Genomic DNA, 24,315 nt, shown 5'->3' with positions numbered 1-24,315 from the left:
AATGAATGCACCATCTGCCACATCTTCATCCCATTGGGAACCTCCTGTCCTACACTTCTGGTCTCATCAGTCAGCTCAGAATCTCCTGAATCAGAGTCGAAGGAAGTCTTCCTCAATCCCATATGTATGAGTATGAGAAGACAAGCCACAGAGACACATTCCTAACAACTTAAAATTTCTATAATTTGTAAAGCACTCACTTTTGAAATTGTTAGAGCGTATAATGAGGAATGAATTAGTTTGTTCAGATGTGCAAGTGAACTGGATTACTAAACACAACAGCTCAAACATTAAACTGCTCTTTTCAGAAGTTGGCAGACGTGCTCTGTTTTATTTTTATAATACTTTGAAATTACATTGCATAATATTTTAATTTCAAACCTGTTAATATACTCACAAAGTATTTGCCAGATAGTTTAATACATTAAGGCTTAACTGATTTTGATTGTGATGTCTCCAAATCTCTAAGACTCTTTCTGTGGGGCCTAGGGCTGAGGCAGTTCTGTATTCAGCTGCCCAGAATCCAAAACCAGCCCCTACAGCTCCACTAGAATTGCCCGATTGTCCTAGATTTGTTCTGTGCCAGTTGAAAGTACTAAGCTCTTAAGCTGCCCATTAGGCTACTTGGCCAAAGCAAACAGTCAATGTACATTCTTCTGGCCAATAACATTCCTGAGCTAAAGAAAGCAAAAAGAAGTCATTAAGCTCTCCATGAACTGGAACACGGACAGGCAGGAATAATTAGCCGGGAACAGACAAATTAGGAGTGGGGAGACCACACACCCCTTGAGCCTAATTCGATATTTTGTAAAATCATGCCCAACCTGATTGCTCTTAGTCTACTCATGATAACCTTTCTCTTTTTTTAAAATCCACTGGTTCAAAAATGTTCAAAATCTCTCTTTATTAAAGGACATTGGAACCAATTATTTCTACCTCATCTCTAAAACAGGCAACTCTTTTTTCTAAAGTTGTGACTACCAGTTCCAGATACATTCACAAAAGAAAATAATCCCCTTTAAATCCATCCTGTCAAGACTCCTTAGGATCTCTTACGTTTCAATCAGGTCACCTATCTGTCTTATAAAATTCTGCAGATACAAACCTAACTTGTCCAATCTTCCTTCTTAAGACTTCCAGTAAACCAGGGGTTCCCAGTCTTTTCATACTACTGACCAATACCATTAAGCAAGGGGTCCATGGAAACCCCTACAGTAAACCATTAGTTAAGTAACTCTTCTGTTTCTAACACATTTACACCCTTCCTTAAACAATGAGACCAATTCTGTATTCAGTACTTGAGATATGGCCTCACCAACACCCGAAATATCTAAAGCACAATTTTTCTACTTCAGCATTAAATTCTCCCCATCATAAACACTAACATTCTGATAGTTGTATTAATTACGTGCTGTACCTGCATACTAGCCCTTTGTAAATCAAACACTAGGGCACCAAGATCCCCCTGCACCTCTGAGCTGTGTAATTTCTCTCCATTTGGAGAAATCTCTTGTTTTGTATTTTCCTGTCAAAATGGACAATTTTACAAGATCCAATGTTATACTCTATCTGGCAGATTTAAATTTGAGTGCACTGATTAAACATTTTTGGGTCAAATGTTATTTACTGCTCTTGGATTGGGGTGTAGTAATCGTTCAACGAATTTGCCAGTAATTAACGTACAGTAGCTTCTGTATTTTTTCTAGAAGCTTCTTAGTAGCAGGTGTTACGCCACTTGTATGTTTATTTGTTATCATGGGAATTTTTGTTGTTTTCTAAACTGAATATGAAATGATCACAACTGCTTTTCCTTTGTCTTTGTTCATCACTCAGTTCTCTCATTTGTTTTCTGTTCTTGTAACATTTATCAAAATGGCCATAAGGAAAACAGTCTGATTCCTCATTCTTGACTCTTCGCAAGACCTTTGGATTGCAAAAGCATCTTGATAAGAATCAGAATCAAGTCTAATATCACTGACATATGTCATGAATTTTTTATTTTGCAGCAACAATACAGTGCAATAGGTAATTTTAAAACTATAAATTACAATAAGATATATATAAATTGAATAAGTAGTTTAAAAAGGAAGCAAACAAGAATAATGAGGCAGTGTTCATGGCTCATTGTCCATTGAGAGACCTGATGGAGGAGGGGCAGAAGCTGTTCCTGGCACGTTGAGTGTGAGTATTGTCAACAGTTTTGGGCCCTGGATGTGATGTCACTAGAGAGAGTCCAGAGGAGGATCACAAGGATGATTCTGGGAATGAAGGGGCTACATATGACAAGTGTTTGGCAGCAGTGAATACAGGCCCAAAGCTGCCAAACGCTCCTCATATGTTAACCCCTTCATTGAAACTGACCACTAGATAAGGTACCTGTGACGAGGATGTTTCCAGTGGTAGGGGTATCCAGAACTAGAGATCACAGCCTCAAAATTGAGGGACAACCTTTTAGAACAGAGGTAGGGAGGAATTTTGTTTTAGCCAGAGAGTAGTGAATCTGTGGAATGTTCTACCACAGTCTGCGGGTAGAGGCCAAGTCCGTGGGTATATTTAAAGTGGAAGTTGATTGCTTCCTGAATGGTCAGGGCATCAAAGGATAAGGCAAGAAGGCAGGTTGAGTGGGATCTGGGATCAGGCATGATAGAATGGCAGAACAGACTCAATGGGCCAAATGGCCTGATTCTGCTCCTTTGTCTTATGGTCTTCAGGCTCCTGAGTCTCCTCTTTGGTACTCATCTGTAGAACTTTGTAAGAGTCTTTGGTGACATAGCAAGTCTCCTCAAACTCCTAATGAAATATAGCCACTGTCATGCCTTCTTTGTAATTGCATCAATCTGTTGGACCCAGGATAGATCTTCAGAGATTTTGACACAGCAGGAACTTGAAACCGCTTACCCTTTCTACTGCTGATCTCTCAATGAGGACTGGTGTGTGTTCCCTTGGCTTCCCTTTCCTGCAGATCAGATCATTTCCTTGGTCTTACTGACACTGAGTGCAAGGTTGTCTGTTGTCAACCAGCTGATGTATCTCATCATATATGCCTCATCACCATCTGAAATTCTGCCATCAATAGTTGTGTCATTAGAAAATTTATAGATAGCATTTGAGTTGTGCCTGGCCACACAATCATGGGTGTTCAGGGAGTAGAGCAGTGGGCTAAGTACGCATCCTTGAGGAGCATCACTGTTGATGGTCAACGAGGAAATGTTATTTCTAAGATGTATTCACTATGGTCTTTCAATGAGGAAGTCAAGGATCCAGTTGTAGAGGGAGGTACAGAGACCCAGGTTTCGGAGCGTGTTGATTAGAACTGAGGATATGATTATGTTAAATGCTGAGCTGTAATCAATTATCAGAAGCCTGATATAAATATTGCTATTGGTCAGGTGTAGGGCCAGTGAGATCCAGTCTGCTATAGATCTATTGTGATAGGGCAAATCGCAGTGTGTCCAGGTCCTTGCTTAAGCAGGAGTCCATTCTAGCCATGACCAATCTCTCAAAGTACCTCATCACAGTAGATGTGAGAGCAACTGGGCGATGGTCATTGAGGCAGCTCTTCCTGGGTACTGGTACAGATGTCAGGCTTTTGAAGTAGGTGAGAACGTCTGGCTGCAGGAGTGAGAGATTGAAGATGAACTTGAACACTCCTTGCCAGTTGGTTGGCACAGTCTTTAATGCCCTACCAGGTACACCATCAGATCCAAACCCAATACCACCCAGATATACTGGCACCTTGGAGAGTAGCCCCATACTCCTGAGATAGGTCAATAGTTGTACACTGCTCTAGGTCTCCCAAGAGAATTACCCAAATTGGAACCCAGCTGCAGCAATGCAGAGCCAAGCTAGGCAGATTGAAATTCACCTGAAACTGTCAGAGGTGAATTAAGACCTATTTCTGTTCAGGAGGGGGTTGCCCAATACATAAACAATGATTATTCCACTTTTGTGAGCATGTACAGTTCACAAGTATGGAGTGTGAACACAAACAGAGTTCCCACCCAGCAGAAGATGATTATAGCCCTGCAGCAGCTAGCAAATCCATCCCATCAGTCTCACAAATGCTTGGTTGGATGTACGGCCTGTACATTAATTGGGTGCTTGTAAGCCGGGGGATGGAATCTGTGTAGCTACAAGTTTCAATTTCCTATGTATGTTATGTTAGATACCTAACACACTTCCTGTACATATTTTAATAAAAGGGCGCACTGTTCATAATTTTCCATAAATTTATCTTCCTTATAATCCTTGACAATATGTTCTTAGATAAGGTCAAACCCTGTATTCTATCTGGGTAGCCTCCAGCCTGATGGCATGAACATCAATGTCTCTATCTTCTAGAAATTTCTCCCTCTCCCCTTCTCTCTTTCCATTCCTCATTCTGGTTCTTCTTTCACCTCTAATGTTCTCCTCACCCTGCCAATCACTTGCGATTGGCTCACCTCCTCCTTCCATTTATTCCAGTATCCACTCTCCTCTCCTATAAGATTCATCTTTTCTTAGCTCTTTACCTCTTCCACCTATCACCTTCTAGATTCTTACTTCATCTCTCCTTCTCCCTCCTTCTTATTCTGGCAGCTGTCTCCTACCTTTCCAGTCCTGGTGAAGGGTTGGGCCCGAAACTTTGACTGTTTATTCCCCTCCATAGATGCTGTCCCACTTGCTGAGTTCCTCCAGCACTTTTGCTGTGTCCTCAATTTAGAAGTTTAAATGAACTGAAATTTCTCTTCAGTTAGAATGATAATGAATAAATCTTCTCCAATGTGAGATGCTATAAGAAACAAAGCAAGAGACAGAGATACATTGCACGAGTATTGGAATGCCAAGTGCTGTCCTTTAACATTGTCACAGCATATGTATTACATTGGTTCTAAGATATAGGGCAAGTGATGAGCAATGGTAAGTATTCTAATCTCCCACCATGAATAGACTGGGTGATGAGAGAGGAATGTGGTATGCTTGCTGTCACTTTTATCGTATAAAAGTTGGGATATCATGTTACAAAAGTGAAGGTTAGGCCAGACATGGTGTACATTGTCCTGTTCAGGTTGTCACACTACGGGAAGGACGTAATTAAGCCAGAGAGGGTGCAAAAAGGATTCACAAGGACATTGAATTACGAGGAGAGATTGGAAAGGCTGGGTCTGTTTTCAGTGGAGCGAAGGAGGCTGAGATGGTGATAGGAATATATAAAATTACCAGAAGCAGAGATAGGATAGATAACCAGTGTCTGTTTCCCAAGGTAAGGGTGTCTAGTTTAGCCATAGGTTTTAAGAGGGAGGAAGTTTAAACAGGATTGGAAGGGTAAATGTTTCATACAAAGAGTAGTGGGTATTTGGAATGAGTTGTCAGAGGAGATGGTGGGACAGGAATAGTACAACATCAGAGGCGACTGGACAGATACAAAAATGATCAAGGCATGGTGCGATGAGTCTGTTTCTATGCTGTTCCTACGCTGATGGTTTTATGGCTCTGGGACTGTAATTCCAACATGCACAAGAAGAACATGGTAACCTGCTTCAATGGCTATGATCCAGTAGCAGTCACATCCACTGTGATGAAGTGCTATCAGAGGCTGGTCATAAAGCATATTGAACTCCTGCCTGATGACTGATTTTTAATCCGCTCAAGCTTGCCTACCATCACAACAGGTCAACACCAGATGTCACTTCCTTAGCTCATCACTCAACCCTAGAACATCTGGGCAGTGAAGATGCACACACCAGGATGCTCTTCATTGACTGCAGCGCAGCATTCAAAACTAGTAGCCCTTCAGAACTAATTAATAACTCCAAGACTTGAGTCTCGATAACTCCTTGTGCCTTTGGATTCCCAATTTCCTCACTTGAAGACCCTATTTGGTTTGGATTAGCACCAACATCTCCTCCGCAATCACCAACAGCTGAGATGCACTAAACGCTGTGTGCATAGTCCCGTGCTCTACTCACTTTATACTTTAGACTGTGAGGCTAAGTACAGCTCTGATGACATATTTAAGTTTGCTGACAACACTACTGTTGGCCAAATGTAGTGACAAACCAACATATAGGAGGAAGATTGAAAATCTGGTTGAATGTGCCACAACAACAACCTCTCACTCAGCACCAGCAAAAGAGCTAATTGTTGACTACAGGAGAAAGGAACTAGAGGTCCATGAACCAGTCCCCTTAGAGATTGGAGGTGGAGAGGGTCAGTGACTTTATTTCAGAGGATCTGTCCTGGGACCAGTACATAAGTGCCATCATAAAGAAGGCACAACAGTGCCTATTCTTTCTTAGTAGTATGCACAGGTTCAGCATATCATCTAAAACTTTGTCAAACTCCTATAGATGCACAGTGCAGTCCTGACTCGTTACATCATGCCCTCGTTTGTAAACACCAGTGAACAAGAATGGAAAGGCCTACAAAAAGTGCTGGGTGCTGCCCAAACCATCACAGGGAAAGCATTTCCCACCATTGGGCATACCTGTCACGAGCACTAACACAAGAAAGCAGCATCTTTAATCAAAGACACCCACTGTCCAGGCCATGCTCTCTTGTTGCTGCTGCCAATGGAAAGGGGGTACAGGAGCTTCAAGTCCCACACCACCAGGTTCTGGAGCAGTTATTACTTTTGAACCATCAGGCTCCTGAACTAACGTGGATAACTTCACTCACCTCAAATGTGAACTTATTCTACAACATATAGACTCGCTTTCAACTCTATATATTATTTATTTATTATTTTCTTTGTATGTGCACAGATTGTTTTCTTTTGACATTGGGTGTTTGTCAGTCTTTGTGTGTAGGTGTTAATTGATTCTTTTGTATTTCTTGTTTTCCTGTGAATGTGCAAGAAAATGACTTTCGGGGTAATATATGGTGACATAATTGTACTTTGAACTTTGAGCTCCTACTTTTTCACATGCAGTCCCTCAGAGGTTCTGAGAGTAATGATTCGTAGATGCTGCAGGGGTAGTAGTGCAACTGGGATCTTTATCATAGCCACTTTGCGCTCCCGTTATAACACTTCGCTCTCTCCGTTTTGAGCAGCTATAATCAAGGTTTCCATGAGCTGGAGAGAATATTAACAGTTTCCAAGGAGACCTCCCCTCCCCCCAACAGCAGTACAGAGAGAGGAAAAAATAATAAATAAAATAAAAAATAATAATAAATAAGTAAATCAATTACGTGTATTGAATAGATTTTTTTTAATGTGCAAAAGCAGAAATACTGTGTATTAAAAAAAGAGAGGTAGTGTTCAAACCTTCAATGTCCATTTAGGAGTGGGATGGCAGAGGGGAAAAAGCTGTTCCTGAATCACTGAGTGTGTGCCTTCGGGCTTCTGTGTCTCCTCCCTGATGGTAACAGTGAGAAAAGGGCATGCCCTGGGTGCTGGGGGTCCTTAATAATGGACGCTGCCTTTCTGAGACACCACTCCCTAAAGATGTCCTGAGTACTTTGTAGGCTCGTGCCCAAGATGGAGCTGACTAGATTTACAACCTTCTGCAGCTTCTTTCAGTCCTGTGCAGTAGCCCCTCCATACCAGACAGTGATGCAGCCTGTCAGAATGCTCTCCACAGTACAACTATAGGAGTTTTTGAGTGGATTTGTTGTCATGTCAAAACTCTTCAAACTCCTAATAAAGTATAGCTTTTGTTTTGCCTTCTTTATAACTGCATCGATATGTTGGGACCTGGTTAGATCCTCAGAGATCTTGACACCAAGGAACTTGAAGCTGCTCACTCTCTCCACTTCTGATCCCTCTATGAGGATTGGCATGTGTTTCTTCATCTTACCCTTCCTGAAGTCCACAATCAGCTCTTTCTTCTTACTGACGTTGAGTGCCAGGTTGTTGCTGTGACACCACTCCACTAGTTGGCATATCTCACTCCTGTACACCCTCTCGTCACCACCTGAGATTCTATCAACAATGGTTGTATCATCAGCAAATTTGTAGATGGTACTTGAGCTATGCCTGGCCACACAGCCATGTGTATACAGAGAGTAGAGCAGTGGGCTTAGCACACACCCCTGAGGTGCACCAGTGTTGATCGTCAGCGAGGAGGATATGTTATCACCAATCTGCACAGACTGAGGTTTTCCTGTAAGGAAGTCAAGGATCCAGTTGTAGAGGGAGATACAACTTCACAATCAGGATTGTGGGAATGATGGTATTAAATGCTGGTTAAATGTTATTGCTGGAGACCCAATCATTGGTACGAGCTTTAAGCGTTGTCCTGTTGTATAGAACCTCATTATTTAAGTTGGTGGTCAACCACTTCTGCCTTTCTTGAGAAGTCTGTTCAATTCCAGTTCTGTGGTTTGCAACAACATCTACAGTGAAGAAACAACATAAAGTTGACTCTTGGAGACTATAGAACCACATTTTTAGATAATGTGTTTTTAATATAACACCATTGATGGTTCAGTGTTGGTCTCACGGGACATATTACACTACCAGAATAAGAAGGTGGGGGTAAGGGGGTGATAGGTGAGGCTGGGTGAGGAAGAACGTGGTACCTAACCTGCTGCTGAGTCCCTGTAGCATTGTGTGTGTGTGTGAGAGAGAGAGAGAGAGAGACTCAACACTTTCAGCATCCCTTGTGAATCACTCAAAACAGACTTCAGATTCAACCAAATGCCACACCTAACCTGCTGTGGTGTGAGTTACCCCTGCAACATGATGCATGGGAATAGCAAATGGAAACACCAAGCCTCTCTGCCTGCTGCTGGAGCCAATGGGTGGTGGGTAACTTGAGGCTGATAGTCTTTCCATATACTGTAGTACCTGAGTAAAGTCATAGCCCTTTTGGTATAATTTCACCTGGAGCAGGAGGAGCCTGGTCAGTATAAATGTGAAGGTACAGTGAAATTGGAAATAAGGATTGGGAAAGCTTTGGAAAAATTGGAGAGTTAAACGATTTGCTACTTTGCTTTGTGTTATGTGCATTATGAAAATTGTTTGAACTCAGACTCATTAAGGACCAACGTTTGCAAAATAAGTTCTATGACAATGGAACCCAATAATAAAGCACTGTAACCTTTTGTGCTTAGATTGCTAAATACACACATACCAGGAACTCAACCTGGGAGGTGATATAGCCTAATATCCCTTAACATGCTTGTAGACAGTTACTAACCTTGCTGCTAAAGTAAACTTGGCAGTAAAAATATTTCATAATGTGTAATGCTAACTTCATATGTTAGCTACTCTGTATAATTCTAGCTCCACCTTTACTCTCCCTCATCTATATTCAGAGCGGTTTGAATCACCATTCTTCCTATTTTAAATAAACTCGACATGCCCATCACCTCTGTACCTCCCTGTGTAACTGGCTCCTTGTTTACTTCACTGGCAGACCCCGTCAGTACGGATAGCCAACAACATCTCCATCAGCATAGGTGCACCACAAGGCTGTGTGCTTAGCCCCCTGCTCTACTCACTTTATATCTATGACTGCGCGGCTCAGTACAGATCCAGCACCATAGAAGTTTTCTGATGACACCATTGTTGTTTCCTGAATCAAATGTGATGACAATCAGCATATAAGATGGAGTTTAAAAATCTGGTTAAGTGGTGCCACAACACCAACCTCTCACTCAATAACAGCAACACTAAAGAGCTGATTATCAACTACAGGAGGTCCAGGAGCCAGTCCTCATTAGGGGATGGGAGGTTGAGCGGGTCAGCAGCTTTAAATTCCTTGGCGTTATCATATCAGAGGATTTGTCATGATGTGCCATCATAAAGGAACCTCTCTTAGATGTATGTGTAGATTTGGTATGTCACCAAAAGCTTTGATAAACTTCCAAAAATGCACAGTAGAGAGTATCCTTACTGGCTGCATCATGGCCAGATATGAAAACATCAATGTCCAGGAATAGAAAAGACTACAGAAAGTGGTGGATACTGCCCAGTCCATCACAGGCAAAGCCTTCCCCACCAGCGAGCACATTTACATGGAACACTACCACTAGAAACCAGCACCCATCATCACAGACCCCCACCATCCGGACCATGTTCTCCTCACTACTACCATCAGACAGGAGGTACAGAAGCCTTAAGTCTCACACCACCAGTTTCAGAAATAGTTATTACCCTACAACCATCAGGCTCCTGAACTAGCCCAGAAAACATCACTCACCACAACTCTGAACTGATTCTATAACCTATAGACTCACTTTCAAGGACTCTACAATCTATGTTCTTTTTTTGCACATTGGTTGTTTGTCAGACTTTGTTGATGTATCGGTTTTCAAAAATCGTATTGTATTTCTTTATTTTCCTGTAAATGCCTACAAGAAATATATCAGGTTTATATATAGTGACATATGTATTTACTTTGATAATAAATATGACTTTGAACATCTGTTATAGAATGAACCAAGCTCCAACTGTTGGGTTTGAAGCAGACGTGGGCAGCCGTACAACTCATCACTTCATGTACCCAGAAAGTGCAAAAAATCTCCCAGCAAATGTCAGCTTTGTCCTGGTTCCCTTTAAGACATTGGATCTGCTTTGGATTACCAGTGCTTTGTCAACAGGCAAGATCAGATTGTAAGTATTACCCTTGGGTTTCAGATTTGTTTTTCATAGTATGTATTTGTACATGTTGCTGCCAAATCTACTTGGTCTCCTGGTGCTAAAGTTCTATAATAAGCCATTACCACGATTATTTACTACTGTAGACTGTTCTTGCCTGCCCTCCACTTGGGGGTGTCACTCGGGGATGTGGTATCCCAGGATTCATTTGAATTGGAGATTAAAGATTGTCATTATTCAGTGCACGAGTGTAAAGAACGAAATGATGGTTATTCTGCATCTGATGCCGGATTTAAAAAAAACACAATAATGATAAAGAGCCCAGCAAAGCTAATCATTCACAGTCCAGCCTGGAAAAAGTACGTAGACCCTTGTATTTAGTAACTGATAGAATATTCCTTAGCAGCAATAACCTCCACCAAACATTTCCTGTAGTTGCTGAACAGACATTCACAATGGCGAGGAGGAATTTTAAACCATTCCTCCATACAAAACTGTTTGAGATCATTAATAATTCTGGGATAGCTTGCATGAACAGCCCTCTTCAGGTCATGCCACAACATCTCAATCGGGTTAAGGTCTGGACTCTGACTTGGCCATTTCAAAACATGAATTTTATTCTTTTTAAACCATTTTGTTGTTGATTTAATCTTGCCTTTCAGAACATTGTCTTGGTGCATCATCCAACTTCTGTTAAGCTTCAGGTGACAGATTGCTACCCTGACATTTTCCTGTAAAATGTCTTGATACAACTTTGAATTCATTGTTCCCTCAACGATTACAAGCTGTCCAAGCCCTGAGGCAGCAAAGCAGCCCAAACCATGATGCTCCTTCCACCATGCTTCACAGTTGGGGTGAGGTTTTGGTGTTGGTGTGCACTGCCCTTTTCCCTCCAAACATATGCATTTCTACCAAAAAGTTCAATTTTGTTCATCTGTCCATAGAACATTGTTCCAGAAGCATTGTAGAACATCCAGGTGGTGGAGCAAACTCAATCGGCCAAATGGCCTACTTCTGCTCCTATAACTTATGGTCTTATGGATACCAATTCCTGGGGAGAGTAGCCACAGTAATGAACTTCCTCCATTTGTAGATAATTTCTCTTACTGTGGTCTGATGATTGTGGAATTGTAATCAATTTTGAAAAACATGATGATGCCAAATGGAATCCAGCCAAATCTTCCCAAGGAACCAATTTCCAGCCAGAGAGATTCAAACCAGGATTACCTGGACACAAGAGAGCAGAACTCTTAGTCTAGGAATTAATCATCTACTTGTTTGTGGGTGTTAAAAAGCTTTGTGTGGTGTATTAACACTACTAATAATTTGCAGTAAACATCATGTCCTTCTTGAATTGGAAGTTGTACAAGACAGGTTTGTGAGGTTTATCAAAGTTTCCAGATGCATCAACATAATATATTACTTCTGAAATGAGCTAATTGATGGACTTATTATAAGATAAGCTTTGCAATCGTGGGAGAGGCTTCAAAGCCCGACGCTCAATGTGAAGTCCAGAAGTCGAGCCTCAATGCCTGAAGGCTAGAGAATGAAGACCAGAGACCTGTCCTAAGTTGGTGGACCATCCATATGTGCATAATTGAGAGGGAAAATGGGGCTTGTTTTGGTGCTTGTTACATTCTACTGTAGTGTTCTTTGTGTTGTTCTGCTGAGCAGCCCCTTGTGCAAACAGGAATGGCCTAGGAGACATGCACCTTCGGGGAGCGGCCCCATAGTTGACCCAGTTCCTCGCCAATTTCACCAAATGAAGCATCATGGGAGACTGACATATTGTGACAGCAAGTTGCTGGTGTCCCTTAACGGAGAGAATGAGCCTATCAGAGATACCAGAGTGCTGGGTTATGGACTGTAGTTTTTGATGGACTCGAGATCGAGGTCTCTTTAGAGGACTTTTGCTTGCATGGTGGGGAGGGGCCGCTGCTTCTGCGAGGAGGGAGGGGGGCTTTGGGGTTCTGATGTTTGTATCATTCACTCTTTGGGGTTTCTTGTTTTGTGGGCGTCTGTGAGGAGAGAGTAAGAATTGCTGGTTATAAACTGTGTACATTCTCTGATATTAAATCGAACCATTTGAATTAGATCCTCAATTTCCTCACTTGCATATCTCAGTCAGTTCAGATTGGCAACAGCTCCTCCACAATCTCCATCCACGCAGATGACCAGAAGGCTGTGTGCTTTTACTCTGCTCTACACTTATGATTGAGTAGCTAAGCTCAACTCCAATGCCATTTTCAAGTTTGCTGATGACACCAGGGTTGTAGGCCAAATAAAAGATGGTGATGAATCAATCTATAGGAGGGAGATTGAAAATCTGTATGAGCAGGGCAACACCAACCACCTCTCACTCAGTGTTAGCAAGACCAAGGAGATGATTACTGACCTCGGAAGGAGGAAACCAGAGGTCCATGAACAAGTCCTGATCAGAGGATTAAAGATGGAGAGGGTCAGCAACTTGAAGTTCCCCGGTGTTATCATTTCGGAGGACCTGTCCTGGGCCCAGTGTCACGTAGGTGCAATTAACAAAGAAAGCATGGCAGCACCTCTACTTCCCTAGGAGGTTGCGAAGATTCGGCATGACATCTCAAATTTTGACAAATTTCTATAGATGTGTAGTGGAGAGTATATTGACTGGCTACATCACAGCCTGGTATGGAAACACCAATGCCCTTGAACAGAAAATCCTACAAAAAGTAAAGGATACAGCCTAGTCCATCACACGTAAAGCCCTCCCAACCACTGAGCACATCTAAACAGCGCATCGATCATCAGGGACCCCAACCATCTAGAGCACACCCTCTTCTGGCTGCTGCCGTCAGGAAGAAGCTACAGGAGCCTCTGGACTCACATCACCAGGTTTAGGAACAGTTATATCCCTCAACCATCAGGGTCTTGAATCAGAGGGGATAACTTCACTCTACTTCACTTGCCTCATCACTGAAATGTTCCCACAACCTATGGACTCACTTTCAAGGACTCTTCATCTCATATTCTCAATATGTATTGCTTATTTGTTTATTATTGTTTTTCCTTCTTGTTGTTTTTGCAAGTTGCTGTGTTTTGCACACTGGTTGAATGCTCAGCTGATGTGATCTTTCTCTGATTCTATTATGATTATTCTTCTATTACAGATTTATTGGGTATGCCCACAAGAAATGAGTCTCAGGGTTGTACGTGGTGACATATATGCACTTTGAGCTTTGATTGTTAACATGCTAGGTTGGCACTGGCATGTTTGGTGACGCTAGCGGGATGCTCCCAATACATAGGCGAGTGTTTTGGTTATTAACACAAATGACAGATTTTGTTCCATGTTTCAATGTACATCTGAAAAGCTGAGAGGAGAGAATGTTCCCAGAGAGGGGCCTGAAGAGGCAAAGGGGGAACACCCAGATAAGTGTGAGGTGGTTCATTTTGGAAGGTCAAATATGATGGCAGAATATAGTATTAATGGTAAGACTCTTGGCAGTGCGGAGGATCAGAGAGATCTTGGGGTCCGAGTCAATACGACACTCAAAGCAGCTGCATAGGTTGAGTCTGTGGTTAAGAAGGCATACGGAGCATTGGCCTTCATCAATCGTGGGATTGAGTTTAAGAGCCAAGAGGTAATGTTGAAGCTCTAGAGGACTCCACTTGGAGTACTGTGCTCAATTCTGGTCGCCTCACTAGAGGAAGGACGTGGAAACCATAGAAAGGGTGAAGAGGAGATTTACAAGGTTTTGCCTGGATTGGGGAGCATGCCTTATGAGAATAGGTTGAGTGAACTCTGCCTTTTCTCCTTGGAGCGATGGAGGATGAGAGGTGACCTGATAGAGGTGTACAAGGTAATGAGAGGCATTGATCACGTGGATAGTCAGAGGCTTTTCTCCAGGGCTGAAATGGCTAGCGCGAGAGAGCACAGTTTTAAGATGCTGGGAAGTAGGTACAGAGGAGATGTCATGGGTAAGTTTTTTTTTTACAGAGATTGGTGAGTGTGTGGAATGGGCTGCTGGTGACGGTGGAAACGATAGGGTCTTTTAAGAGACTCCTGGATGGCTACATGGAGCTTAGAAAAATAGAGGGCTATGGGTAAGCCTAGGTAGTTCTAAGGTAGGGACATGTTCAGCACAGCTTTGTGGGCCGAAGGACCTGTATTGTGCTGTATGTTTTCTATGTTTCTATTATCCAGAGGTGTACAGTGGTAAGTTGTACGAGGGAGCCATGGGATCCTTTAATGCCACAACCAAATGCTTCTACCAAGTCATCATGATATCTGTGATGCATAATGCTGTATGAGCATGGTCAACACAACATTGCCACCATTCAGCCCATTGAGTCACTATACATCAAATTATTCAATCCATTACTTCCACTCTATACCCACAGCCCCACAAGGATTAATGAAGGGAACACAGTGGATAGTGACTATATGAAGACCTATCAAAATACCTCATAGAAGTTTGCTTAACAAAATTGAGACCCATGAAATTGGTGCAGATAAGAAACTGCAGATGCCGGAATCTGGAGCAACTCACGTTCTGCTGGAGGAAGTTACTGAGTCCAGCAGCATCAGTGAGAGGAAAGAAATTGGCGTTTCAGTTTTAGGGCTGAGAGTGAAGAGATGAGAACAATGGTATAGAGAGGAGAAGAGGAATGATGAGGAAGGACAATTAGTGGACTAAGGAGGGTTGTAAGATGACCTGCAGGTAGTGCCAGATAGGGATGGTGAGCAGGATTAGAGTTGGAAGACTTTGTTAGGTGAATGAAAGATAGGGGCAAACAGAGAGAGAGGAAAAAGGAAAGAACAAGATGGGGGCAGGGAGTGCAAAGATGGGAGGCAGCTGCTGGAGGGAGAGAAGCAGGAACACCATTGCCAGATTCTGGAAAATAGAGAATGGAACATTGATAATTTATTCCCTCCCAATGATGCTGCCTGACCAACTGAGTTCCTCCACCAGATTGTATGTTGCTCCATTGGAAGTTTTGTTAGCAGAAATGTTGAAATTCTCTTTTATATGTAGTGGCAGTATGTAGAATGGACTTCTTAGAAGTCTGGGAAGAATGCAGTTTGAGTGCCAATTTTCTAATTAGCATGATATCAAGAGAATTGGTATTAACAAGTTATAGTTCTGTAAGTCAATAGAAACTAATTTCTCACTAGAGTGAAGTTAAAAAATTGCAGCTCAAACCAAACACAGCGCTATCTCGGGGAGTTTTACACTAGCACCATCTTCCTAGTAGTGACAAAACTACCAAATGACAGGAGAGCAACATGCTGGAGGAACTGAACAAGTCAAGCAGTGCCTGTAGAGGGAAGTAAACAGTCAAAGTTTCAGGCTGAGACGTTCCACGAGGACTGGAAAGAAAAGGAAAAGAAGGCAGAATAAAAGACCCTCTTTCACTGCTCCCCATCAGTGACATTTGCTTTTTCTTTTCGCCAGGAGAATTGAAATGGATCCATTGTTTGTTCTGATTCAAGTTAAACCCATTTTCAACTGCACAGCACTGTCTTTTAGCCCTTATACCATGAGGATTGATCAAGATGAGATTGAATACTAGTTTTAAGGAGTACAAGATCAGAGGTACTTGAGAATGTGTGATTTAACCAACTGATAACTGCAGAGATGTCAGATTGAAAAGTAGACCATAGACTTTCTTTAACACATTACCTGAATAAATTACTCGCAAGTGCTTCAGCAACAAGTTTGAACACGAAACGTAACAGCTGTTGTTAGAAATTGGTGCTCAGTATGAGCTCACAGAGACAATTACAAACACTAATGTTTGCATTATCCATTGGAGCTTTGATGCCTGTGAGAGAGCGAGGCTAGCTCTGAGCCGCTGATCCATGAAGTCAGCAGCCACTAGTGCAACCTCATCAAGACTAAAGTGTGACTTTGGGTGCTCATACTTTTATGATCTTTTCTTTTATATCCGCAACTATTATAATTGATAGATTCTGCAATTGACTGATTTTGCTAATAGCTGTGAGACTAGGGCTGCAGCAGGTAGTGAGTGATAACCCACCACCTCACCTTCCTACCGGTTCTCTTTCATTGGCACTTCCTTCAGAATGGGGATAACCCCCTGTCCAGTTCTGTCAGTTCAGACGAGGCCAGTGTAGCAACTGCAGACTCCTCTGAAGAGGGGAGGTGGGGAGGGTACTTTGTGAGATGGTCTGATTTGTCCATGCGACTACTTGTGCTCCTGTGCATGGCCCCACGGTTCTCAATGTCACCTCAAATGCTCTTCTCATCCTCGCTAATCTACTATCTGTCCATAACAGAATTAGGAGGAATGACCATCTTATAGTCCTTGTAGGTACAGTTACAGCATCACTTGCAGTGTGGTGCTATCACATCCTGATAAATGGGATTAATTCAGAACAGATCCTGCATCTGAAAACTGGATAAGACACTATGGACATTGACTACAGTGGGAATATATTCCACTACAATCTGTAAATTATGATTGACATGTGCATCATTCTACTATTACTGTCACGTTCTCCTTCGGGTGTAACGAAACGCCGAATTTAACGTCCGGATAAACCACAGTTAATAAGAACCAGATCGCAGTAAGATTAACCATTTACTGTTCACTCTTCACATTAACATATGGTGAAAACTGTTGATAAAACAATACAAGATTGATACAGTATTTGTTCCTTCCTTAATATCACATTTCAAGTGTAAATACTTGCAAAGGTGACTATAACTACATTACACTAAGGTGCAGTATACAGGGAGAGTTTACCTGCTCCATTGACTACTTTAAATACACTTCCATGCAAACTATCCGCGACTCTTTAACTAACGAAAGCATAAACATTATCTACCGACGTTACCTCTAACAGGAACAGCATTAATATCTTAGTTCAATATATCGATTATCTATTAACTTACAGCGTTGCTCTCACTGTGATTTCTCATGCCTGCAAAACTGCTTGTGCTCAGGTGAGCCTCGTGGAAAGCCCCCACCCTCGCGCTAATTTCAAACCGGTGTTTTCCCACAAGACGCGGCGAAACCGGATGTGACGTCATCGCATGCCGATATATTTTACATGCAATGAATACACTTTAAACACTTCTAATTCTAACTAGAAAATACTATTGAATGAATTACTAAGCGAAAATATTATAAACTAAATAACTGTCGTAAAGACAGCACACTCCCCGCTTGACCTTCGTAAGGTCACAATGAGCAGAGTACAAAACTTAGTCTCTTAATCAGTCATTGGGTAGAAGTAGAATAACTTCTGTAACTGGCCTTTGGTAAATTTTCACATCGCCTTGGTCGGTAGTCTTCAATTCGATCTTCCTGACATGTCCATCCTCGCTAGGGAATGTAGCAGTGATTCTGGCCGTTGGCCAGCTGTTGCGAGCGGCTTGCTTGTCCCTGAGCAGGACTAAGTCTTCAACTTGAAGATTCCTTCGGGGTTCTGTCCACTTTTGTCTCTGTTGCAACAAAGGTAGATATTTTTGTCTCCAGCGAGACCAAAACTGATTTGCCAGAGCCTGGACTTGTCTCCATTGCTTTGTGTACAAATCCTTGTCTGAAAAGTCTCCTGGTGGAGGAGGTGCCCCTGCCTTCTGCGTAAGGAGCGTTGATGGCGAAAGTATAAAGGGGTTTTCTGGGTCAGAAGACACAGGTAGGAATGATTGTGCGTTTATAATGGCTGTGACCTCTGCCATTAGGGTGCACAGTACCTCGTGGGCCAATCGGGTGCGTTGCTGCATCTCAGGTTTCCTTTTCCGGGTTTTCCGTAAGGACGTGAACTGTTTGACTGCCTGCTCTTTGTTATCTGGTGAGCACTGGCGTGGTTCTCTGATTGGCAATGGGGCAACCCCATTATTTGGTTCATCTCTGAAGACCTTGGTGTCTTTGGGTTTTAAAGAAATGGTATCTTGAGCTGATTGTGCAAGTTTGTTTCCGTGCTCGGTTTGAACGAAAACTGACTGACCTAGCGTCTCGTCGGTTACTTTACGCTTGGTAATGTCTTGTTGTGCTTCTTTGATGCACGGGACACTCGGGCAGGGTTGAAAGATTGAATGGCGGCCACTCTCTAGCACATTGGTCTTGAGTGTGTTAACCATCGGTTTGTGTACGTCACCGAGACACACCTCTCCTATCACCACCCAGCCCAGATCCAGACGTTGCGCGAAGGGGGCGTTGAGTGGTCCATTGATCTGCTGCCTAACCTTGTGTACCTGGATAACATCTCTTCCTAATAGCAGGAGTATTTCCGCTTTCGGATCCAGTTCTGGGATGTGTTTGGCGATGTGGTGGAGATGCGGCTGGTGTAGCACCGCACTTGGTGTCGGGATCCCAGCGCGGTTATTCATGATTTCATTGCACTCTAAGAGCGGAGGGAGACAGATGACGACTTTACCATCCAGGGACTCGATCTGGATGCCTTCTGCCTTCCTCCCTTGGGTTTTCATGTTGCCTGAGCAAGTTTTGAGGTAGTATGGGAACCGCTCACTCTCAATGTTGAACAATTTAAAGAACTCTGGACTGACTAGTGAACGATTGCTCTGATCGTCCAGAATCACATAGGCTTTGATGGCCTTGTCTTTGGCTCCTTTAGGGTACACCTTAGTGAGGCAGATCTTGGAACAAGAACGACTCGACTGAGCTTGACCGCAAACTTCTGTACAGTTCGTGCTGACAGCTATTGACCTAGAGTGAGCCTCTCCCTCCCCGCCGTCCCGTTGTGGGGGTGAAGGAGTACTCTCGGTTTGCGGTGACAGGTCGGGATGCATGGCCTCGACGTGATCTGGGCTGCCACATTCCGGACACTTCACGGCGATCGTACACTCTCTGGCGAGGTGAGAGGTTGAGGAACAGCATCTAAAACATATTCTTTTCTCCTTGAGAAGAGCCGTCCTCTCTTCAAGGGGTTTTTCCCTAAACATTCTGCATGCTTTCAGGGGGTGAGGTTTGTTATGCAATGGACAATACTTGCCAGGGTCGTTGTTAGTCGTAAGGGCTTCGGTCTTGAGCACTGACACGGGTTTATCAATGTTGAAAACATTCGAAACGGATCTGCCTGGCTTGGTGTAAATCGAACTGCTTCCTGGACCTACAAGGCTAGGGTCGTTTCGCCTCTTCGCCTCCTTGCACACAAACCTAGTGAGGAGCTCAAAGGGAGGAAATCGACCATCGTGGTCTTCCTTGTACTCTGAGGCAACAGTCAGCCACTTGTCCTGCAGCCCAAATGGAAGTTTGTCCACAATTGGTCTAATCCCGGATGGAGTATCTAGGAATACTAAACCAGCTGAATAGCCATCTTCTTTGGCGCCTCGGATCTCCATGAGTAAATCTCCGAATTCTCTTAACTTAAAGTGATCTTTGGCTGACACCTTAGGAAAGTTTTCCAGACGTCGATATAGCGCCCCTTCAATAATGTCGGGGGACCCATATCTCTCCCAAAGTCTCTCCCACGCTTCGCTTAAGGCTAGCTCAGGTTTGTTGATGTACACTGAACGCATGCGTCTCACCTGGTCGCGTGATTCTTTCCCCAGCCATTTCGCCATAAGGTCCAACCTTTGGGTTGCACTGAGCTGGACCCCGTCAATCACGTTGGTGAATGTGGAGAGCCAAGCACGGTAATTTTCGGGTTTATCGTCAAACTGGTACAGTCCCGAAGTGACGAGATCCCGTCGTGCTAAATACTGCAGCGTGGGATCGGCTGCAAGCGGCATGCGGGCTGGAGAAGTGCGTTGGCGCCCATATGACTGAGAACGCACGTTTCTCATGGAATTTGCCATCCTGGATTCAACCTCCGCGTCTCTTCGCATCGAACTTTGTAACTTTGGTGTCAAAGTATATCGGTTGTCAGCTCTTTCATTCTTGACTTCATCGCGGGGCCGCGAGGGTAAATTCTCTTCCTCGTAGCTGGGGAAGTTATCGAATAGGTATGGAGAGGGGAGACGAGCCTGCCTGTCTGCTTGATATTGTACATAGTCGCTCGTGCGTTCCAGTCTGGTCCTTTCCAAAGCAGAGCTTGTTTCGGTCAGATCACGCGACCCTTCAGCTTCTTCTATGTACTCTGCTTCCACCCTGGCAGCTTCTCCTTCTCCTTCTAGCTGCAGCACATGCAACTCTGTCGATATTTTTGTCATTTCCAACTGGGTTTCGGCTTCTCTGGCGGCCTGTTCTCTCTGGATTTCGGCTTCTCTGGCAGCCTCTTCTCTTTGTCTGGCGGCCCTTTCGGCTTCTTTGGTGGCCAGTTTCATTTTCAAAACTGCCTCTTGTTTGGCGTAATGCAGTCGCACCTTGGCGGCTTCTGCCTTGGCTCTTGCCTGTGTGGACTTACTTGATGTCGTTCTACTGCCCTTGTCGCTGGGCGCCATCGACTTGATCCCGGATCGAGCTGACATTGCAGCACTTGGAACACCTGATAACGCCTGGGTGGGCTTACTTGATGTCGGTTTACTGCCCTTGTCGCTGGGCGGCGTCGACTTGATGCTGGATTGAGCTGACATTGCAGCACTTGAAACACCTGATAATGCCGCTTTTTCACTGTCACGTTCTCCTTCGGGTGTAACGAAACGCCGAATTTAACGTCCGGATAAACCACAGTTAATAAGAACCAGATCGCAGTAAGATTAACCATTTACTGTTCACTCTTCACATTAACATATGGTGAAAACTGTTGATAAAACAATACAAGATTGATACAGTATTTGTTCCTTCCTTAATATCACATTTCAAGTGTAAATACTTGCAAAGGTGACTATAACTACATTACACTAAGGTGCAGTATACAGGGAGAGTTTACCTGCTCCATTGACTACTTTAAATACACTTCCATGCAAACTATCCGCGACTCTTTAACTAACGAAAGCATAAACATTATCTACCGACGTTACCTCTAACAGGAACAGCATTAATATCTTAGTTCAATATATCGATTATCTATTAACTTACAGCGTTGCTCTCACTGTGATTTCTCATGCCTGCAAAACTGCTTGTGCTCAGGTGAGCCTCGTGGAAAGCCCCCACCCTCGCGCTAATTTCAAACCGGTGTTTTCCCACAAGACGCGGCGAAACCGGATGTGACGTCATCGCATGCCGATATATTTTACATGCAATGAATACACTTTAAACACTTCTAATTCTAACTAGAAAATACTATTGAATGAATTACTAAGCGAAAATATTATAAACTAAATAACTGTCGTAAAGACAGCACAATTACCATCAAGCTAAGAGACCTCTGATTGAATGGCGAATGTGGAAGGGCATAAAGAGAACAGTATTTGTCATGATACAATATGTGGTCCTGTCCTAACACAGCAACATGCAAATTGAACAGAAAAAGCTGTCATCATCCTGTACTCTGCCAGAGAAGGCTTGAAGAACATGCCTATTGTCAGTTATGGCTGAGCCCAGGACAAGTGACAAAACTAGCAGTAAAGTTCATATGGAAGTGCTTTGTGGATGACCCATGAAGCCAGTCATTAGGCTGCTTAGCTCCTCTTGTAAAGGCGGCTAAAGTCTGACTCCAGAGGCCTGCTGTTTGGGTCCTCTTTCATCATCGGCAGCAATTCAGAGATCAAAGCCCAAAGATCCATCGCAAGTCCAGAAGTTGAGGCCGGATGGACGGAACCTCGAGTCTGTGAACTCAGGAGTCCAAGTCTGCTGGAGGCCGGAGGCAGCCTGTCGTGGGTTAGGGACTGTGTGTGTGGGTGGGGTGCAGGGTTGGGCCTTGTTTTGTTGCTCGGTATGTTCTGCTTTGTTGTCCTGCTGAGCATTGTAGGAACGCCAGGCTGGATCTGTAATGCACGGTGACACTTCTGGGTTGCCCCAGCACACTGTCAGGTGTGTTGTTAATGTAAATGATACATTTTGCTGTACATTTGTTAATAAATCTGCAACTGAATCTAAACACCTAAGAGCAAGGCTTCAGTATAGGTTTAGGAATGAACTATAGCAGACAAAGTGCTCCGTAACTGTCCACACTTAAGGCCAAACTGTTCCTCTGCAGTTTTGATCCCAACATCCACCTGATATGTCCCGTCACAAAGTAAAAATAAAGATTAACTTTATTTGTCACATGTACATTGAAGCATAGAGTGAAATGCATCATTTGCATCAGATCAAATTAGGAAAAATCTGATCTAGCTAATTACGACTCCCATCAGTACACTTACAATCATCAGCAACATGTCATCAGACCTATTAAGCAGCACCTACTCATTAGTAAACTGTTCACCAGTGTCTTGTTTGGATTTCACCTGAACCACCTTTCTCCAGGCTTCATAGTATCAGTTTAGCATTCAACACCATAACTCCCTCTAGGCTCAACAAGAAGATCAGAGACCTTGGCCTTCGCCCTGCCTTCTCTAGCTGGATCTTGGACTTCCTGTCAGATCACCAGCAGGTGGTAAGAGTGGGCTCCCTCACTTCTGCCCCTCTGACCCTCAACACTTAATGTTGCAAAAACAAAGAAGCTGATTGTGGATTACAAGAGGAATGGAGGCACGTTGACCCCTATTGACATCAATGGGGTTGGGGTTGAACGGGTGAACAGCTTTAAGTTCCTTGGCATAAACATCACCGAGGATCTCACGTGGTCTGTACATACCAGCTGTGTGGTGACAAAGGCACAACAGAGCCTCTTTCACCTCAGACAGTTGATGAAGTTTGGTAAGGGCCCAAAATCCCAAGAACTTTCTACGGGGGCACAATTGAGAGCATCCTGGCTGACTGCATCACTGTCTGGTATGGGAACTGTACTTCCCTCAATCGCAGAACTCTGCAGAGATTGGTGCGGACACACAGCGCATCTGTAGATGTGAACTTCCTACTATTTAGGACATTTACAAAGACAGGTATGTGAAAAGGATCATTGGGGACCCAAGTCACCCCAACCACGAACTGTTCCAGCTGCTACCGTCTGGGAAACGGTACCGCAGTATAAAAGCCAGGACCAACAGGCTCCGGGACAGCTTCTTCCACCAGGACATCAGACTGATTAATTCATGCTGATACAATTATATTTCTATGTTATATTGAGTGTCCTGTTGTACATACTATTTATTACAAATGACTATAAATTGCACATTAAACACTTAGACGGAGACATAACCTAAAGATTTTAGTCAGTTCAATTCAATACAATTCCAAACATGAACAGCAGAGCTGACTGCTCACATTGAGGTGAAAGTGACTAGCTTACCATCAGAAAGCTTTAATACACGTGACATCACGGAAACAGATGTAAATGAAATCAAAGGAAAACTCCCTGCAGGATGGTGCCATACCTGATGAAATGATCAACGGTTTTGGGTGTTGGATTTTAGTCACCAGCTCCAGGGCACACTGACTGGAATTTCCCAAAGGAGCAAACTCACCTTCCATCCACTGTTCTTTGATTAGTAATTAACAATTAGTCAGAGCAACGGTAATTAAAGTAACCCTTGCTGTATGCAATAAAAACAAAGGCCTGGGTGGCAAGTAGCATGAAACACTTGTGATGCAGAAACACCAGAGAGTGTTAATCTACAACAAATCCGTTTGACACCTACTGCCATTGCCATCTCAAGACTGCAGTCCATGAGGATCGGCAGCAAAGCCTCCACCATGATTATTCTCAACTCTGGTGCTCAGCGTTGCTTCCTCAGTCCCCTACTGTACTCCCTGTACAGTCAGAACTCTGTGGCCAAATTCTGCTCCAACTCCATCTACACATTTGCAGACGATACACTGTCATGGGCCGTATCTCAAATAACGATGGGCCAGAGTGCTGGAAAGAGTTGGAGAGTTTAGCAACATGGTGCCATGACGCC

The 24,315-nt window shown here is 43.5% G+C and overlaps 1 protein-coding gene across 2 annotated transcripts in view; it reads left to right on the top strand.

Moving 5' to 3' along the window:
* st3gal2 (ST3 beta-galactoside alpha-2,3-sialyltransferase 2) overlaps positions 1-24,315 on the top strand; it is a 285,788-nt gene that overhangs the window by 219,299 nt on the left and 42,174 nt on the right. For both annotated transcript variants that reach the window (XM_059992501.1, XM_059992502.1), the window contains exon 4: positions 10,361-10,540. In XM_059992501.1, coding sequence (XP_059848484.1) covers positions 10,361-10,540 — 180 coding nt within the window. The remainder of the gene's footprint in view (positions 1-10,360; positions 10,541-24,315) is intronic.

Source organism: Hypanus sabinus, chromosome 17 (genome assembly GCF_030144855.1).
Source record: "Hypanus sabinus isolate sHypSab1 chromosome 17, sHypSab1.hap1, whole genome shotgun sequence".
NCBI lineage: Eukaryota > Metazoa > Chordata > Chondrichthyes > Myliobatiformes > Dasyatidae > Hypanus > Hypanus sabinus.
Note: the sequence above shows the minus strand (reverse complement) of the source record. Positions and strands in the feature narration are given on the sequence as shown.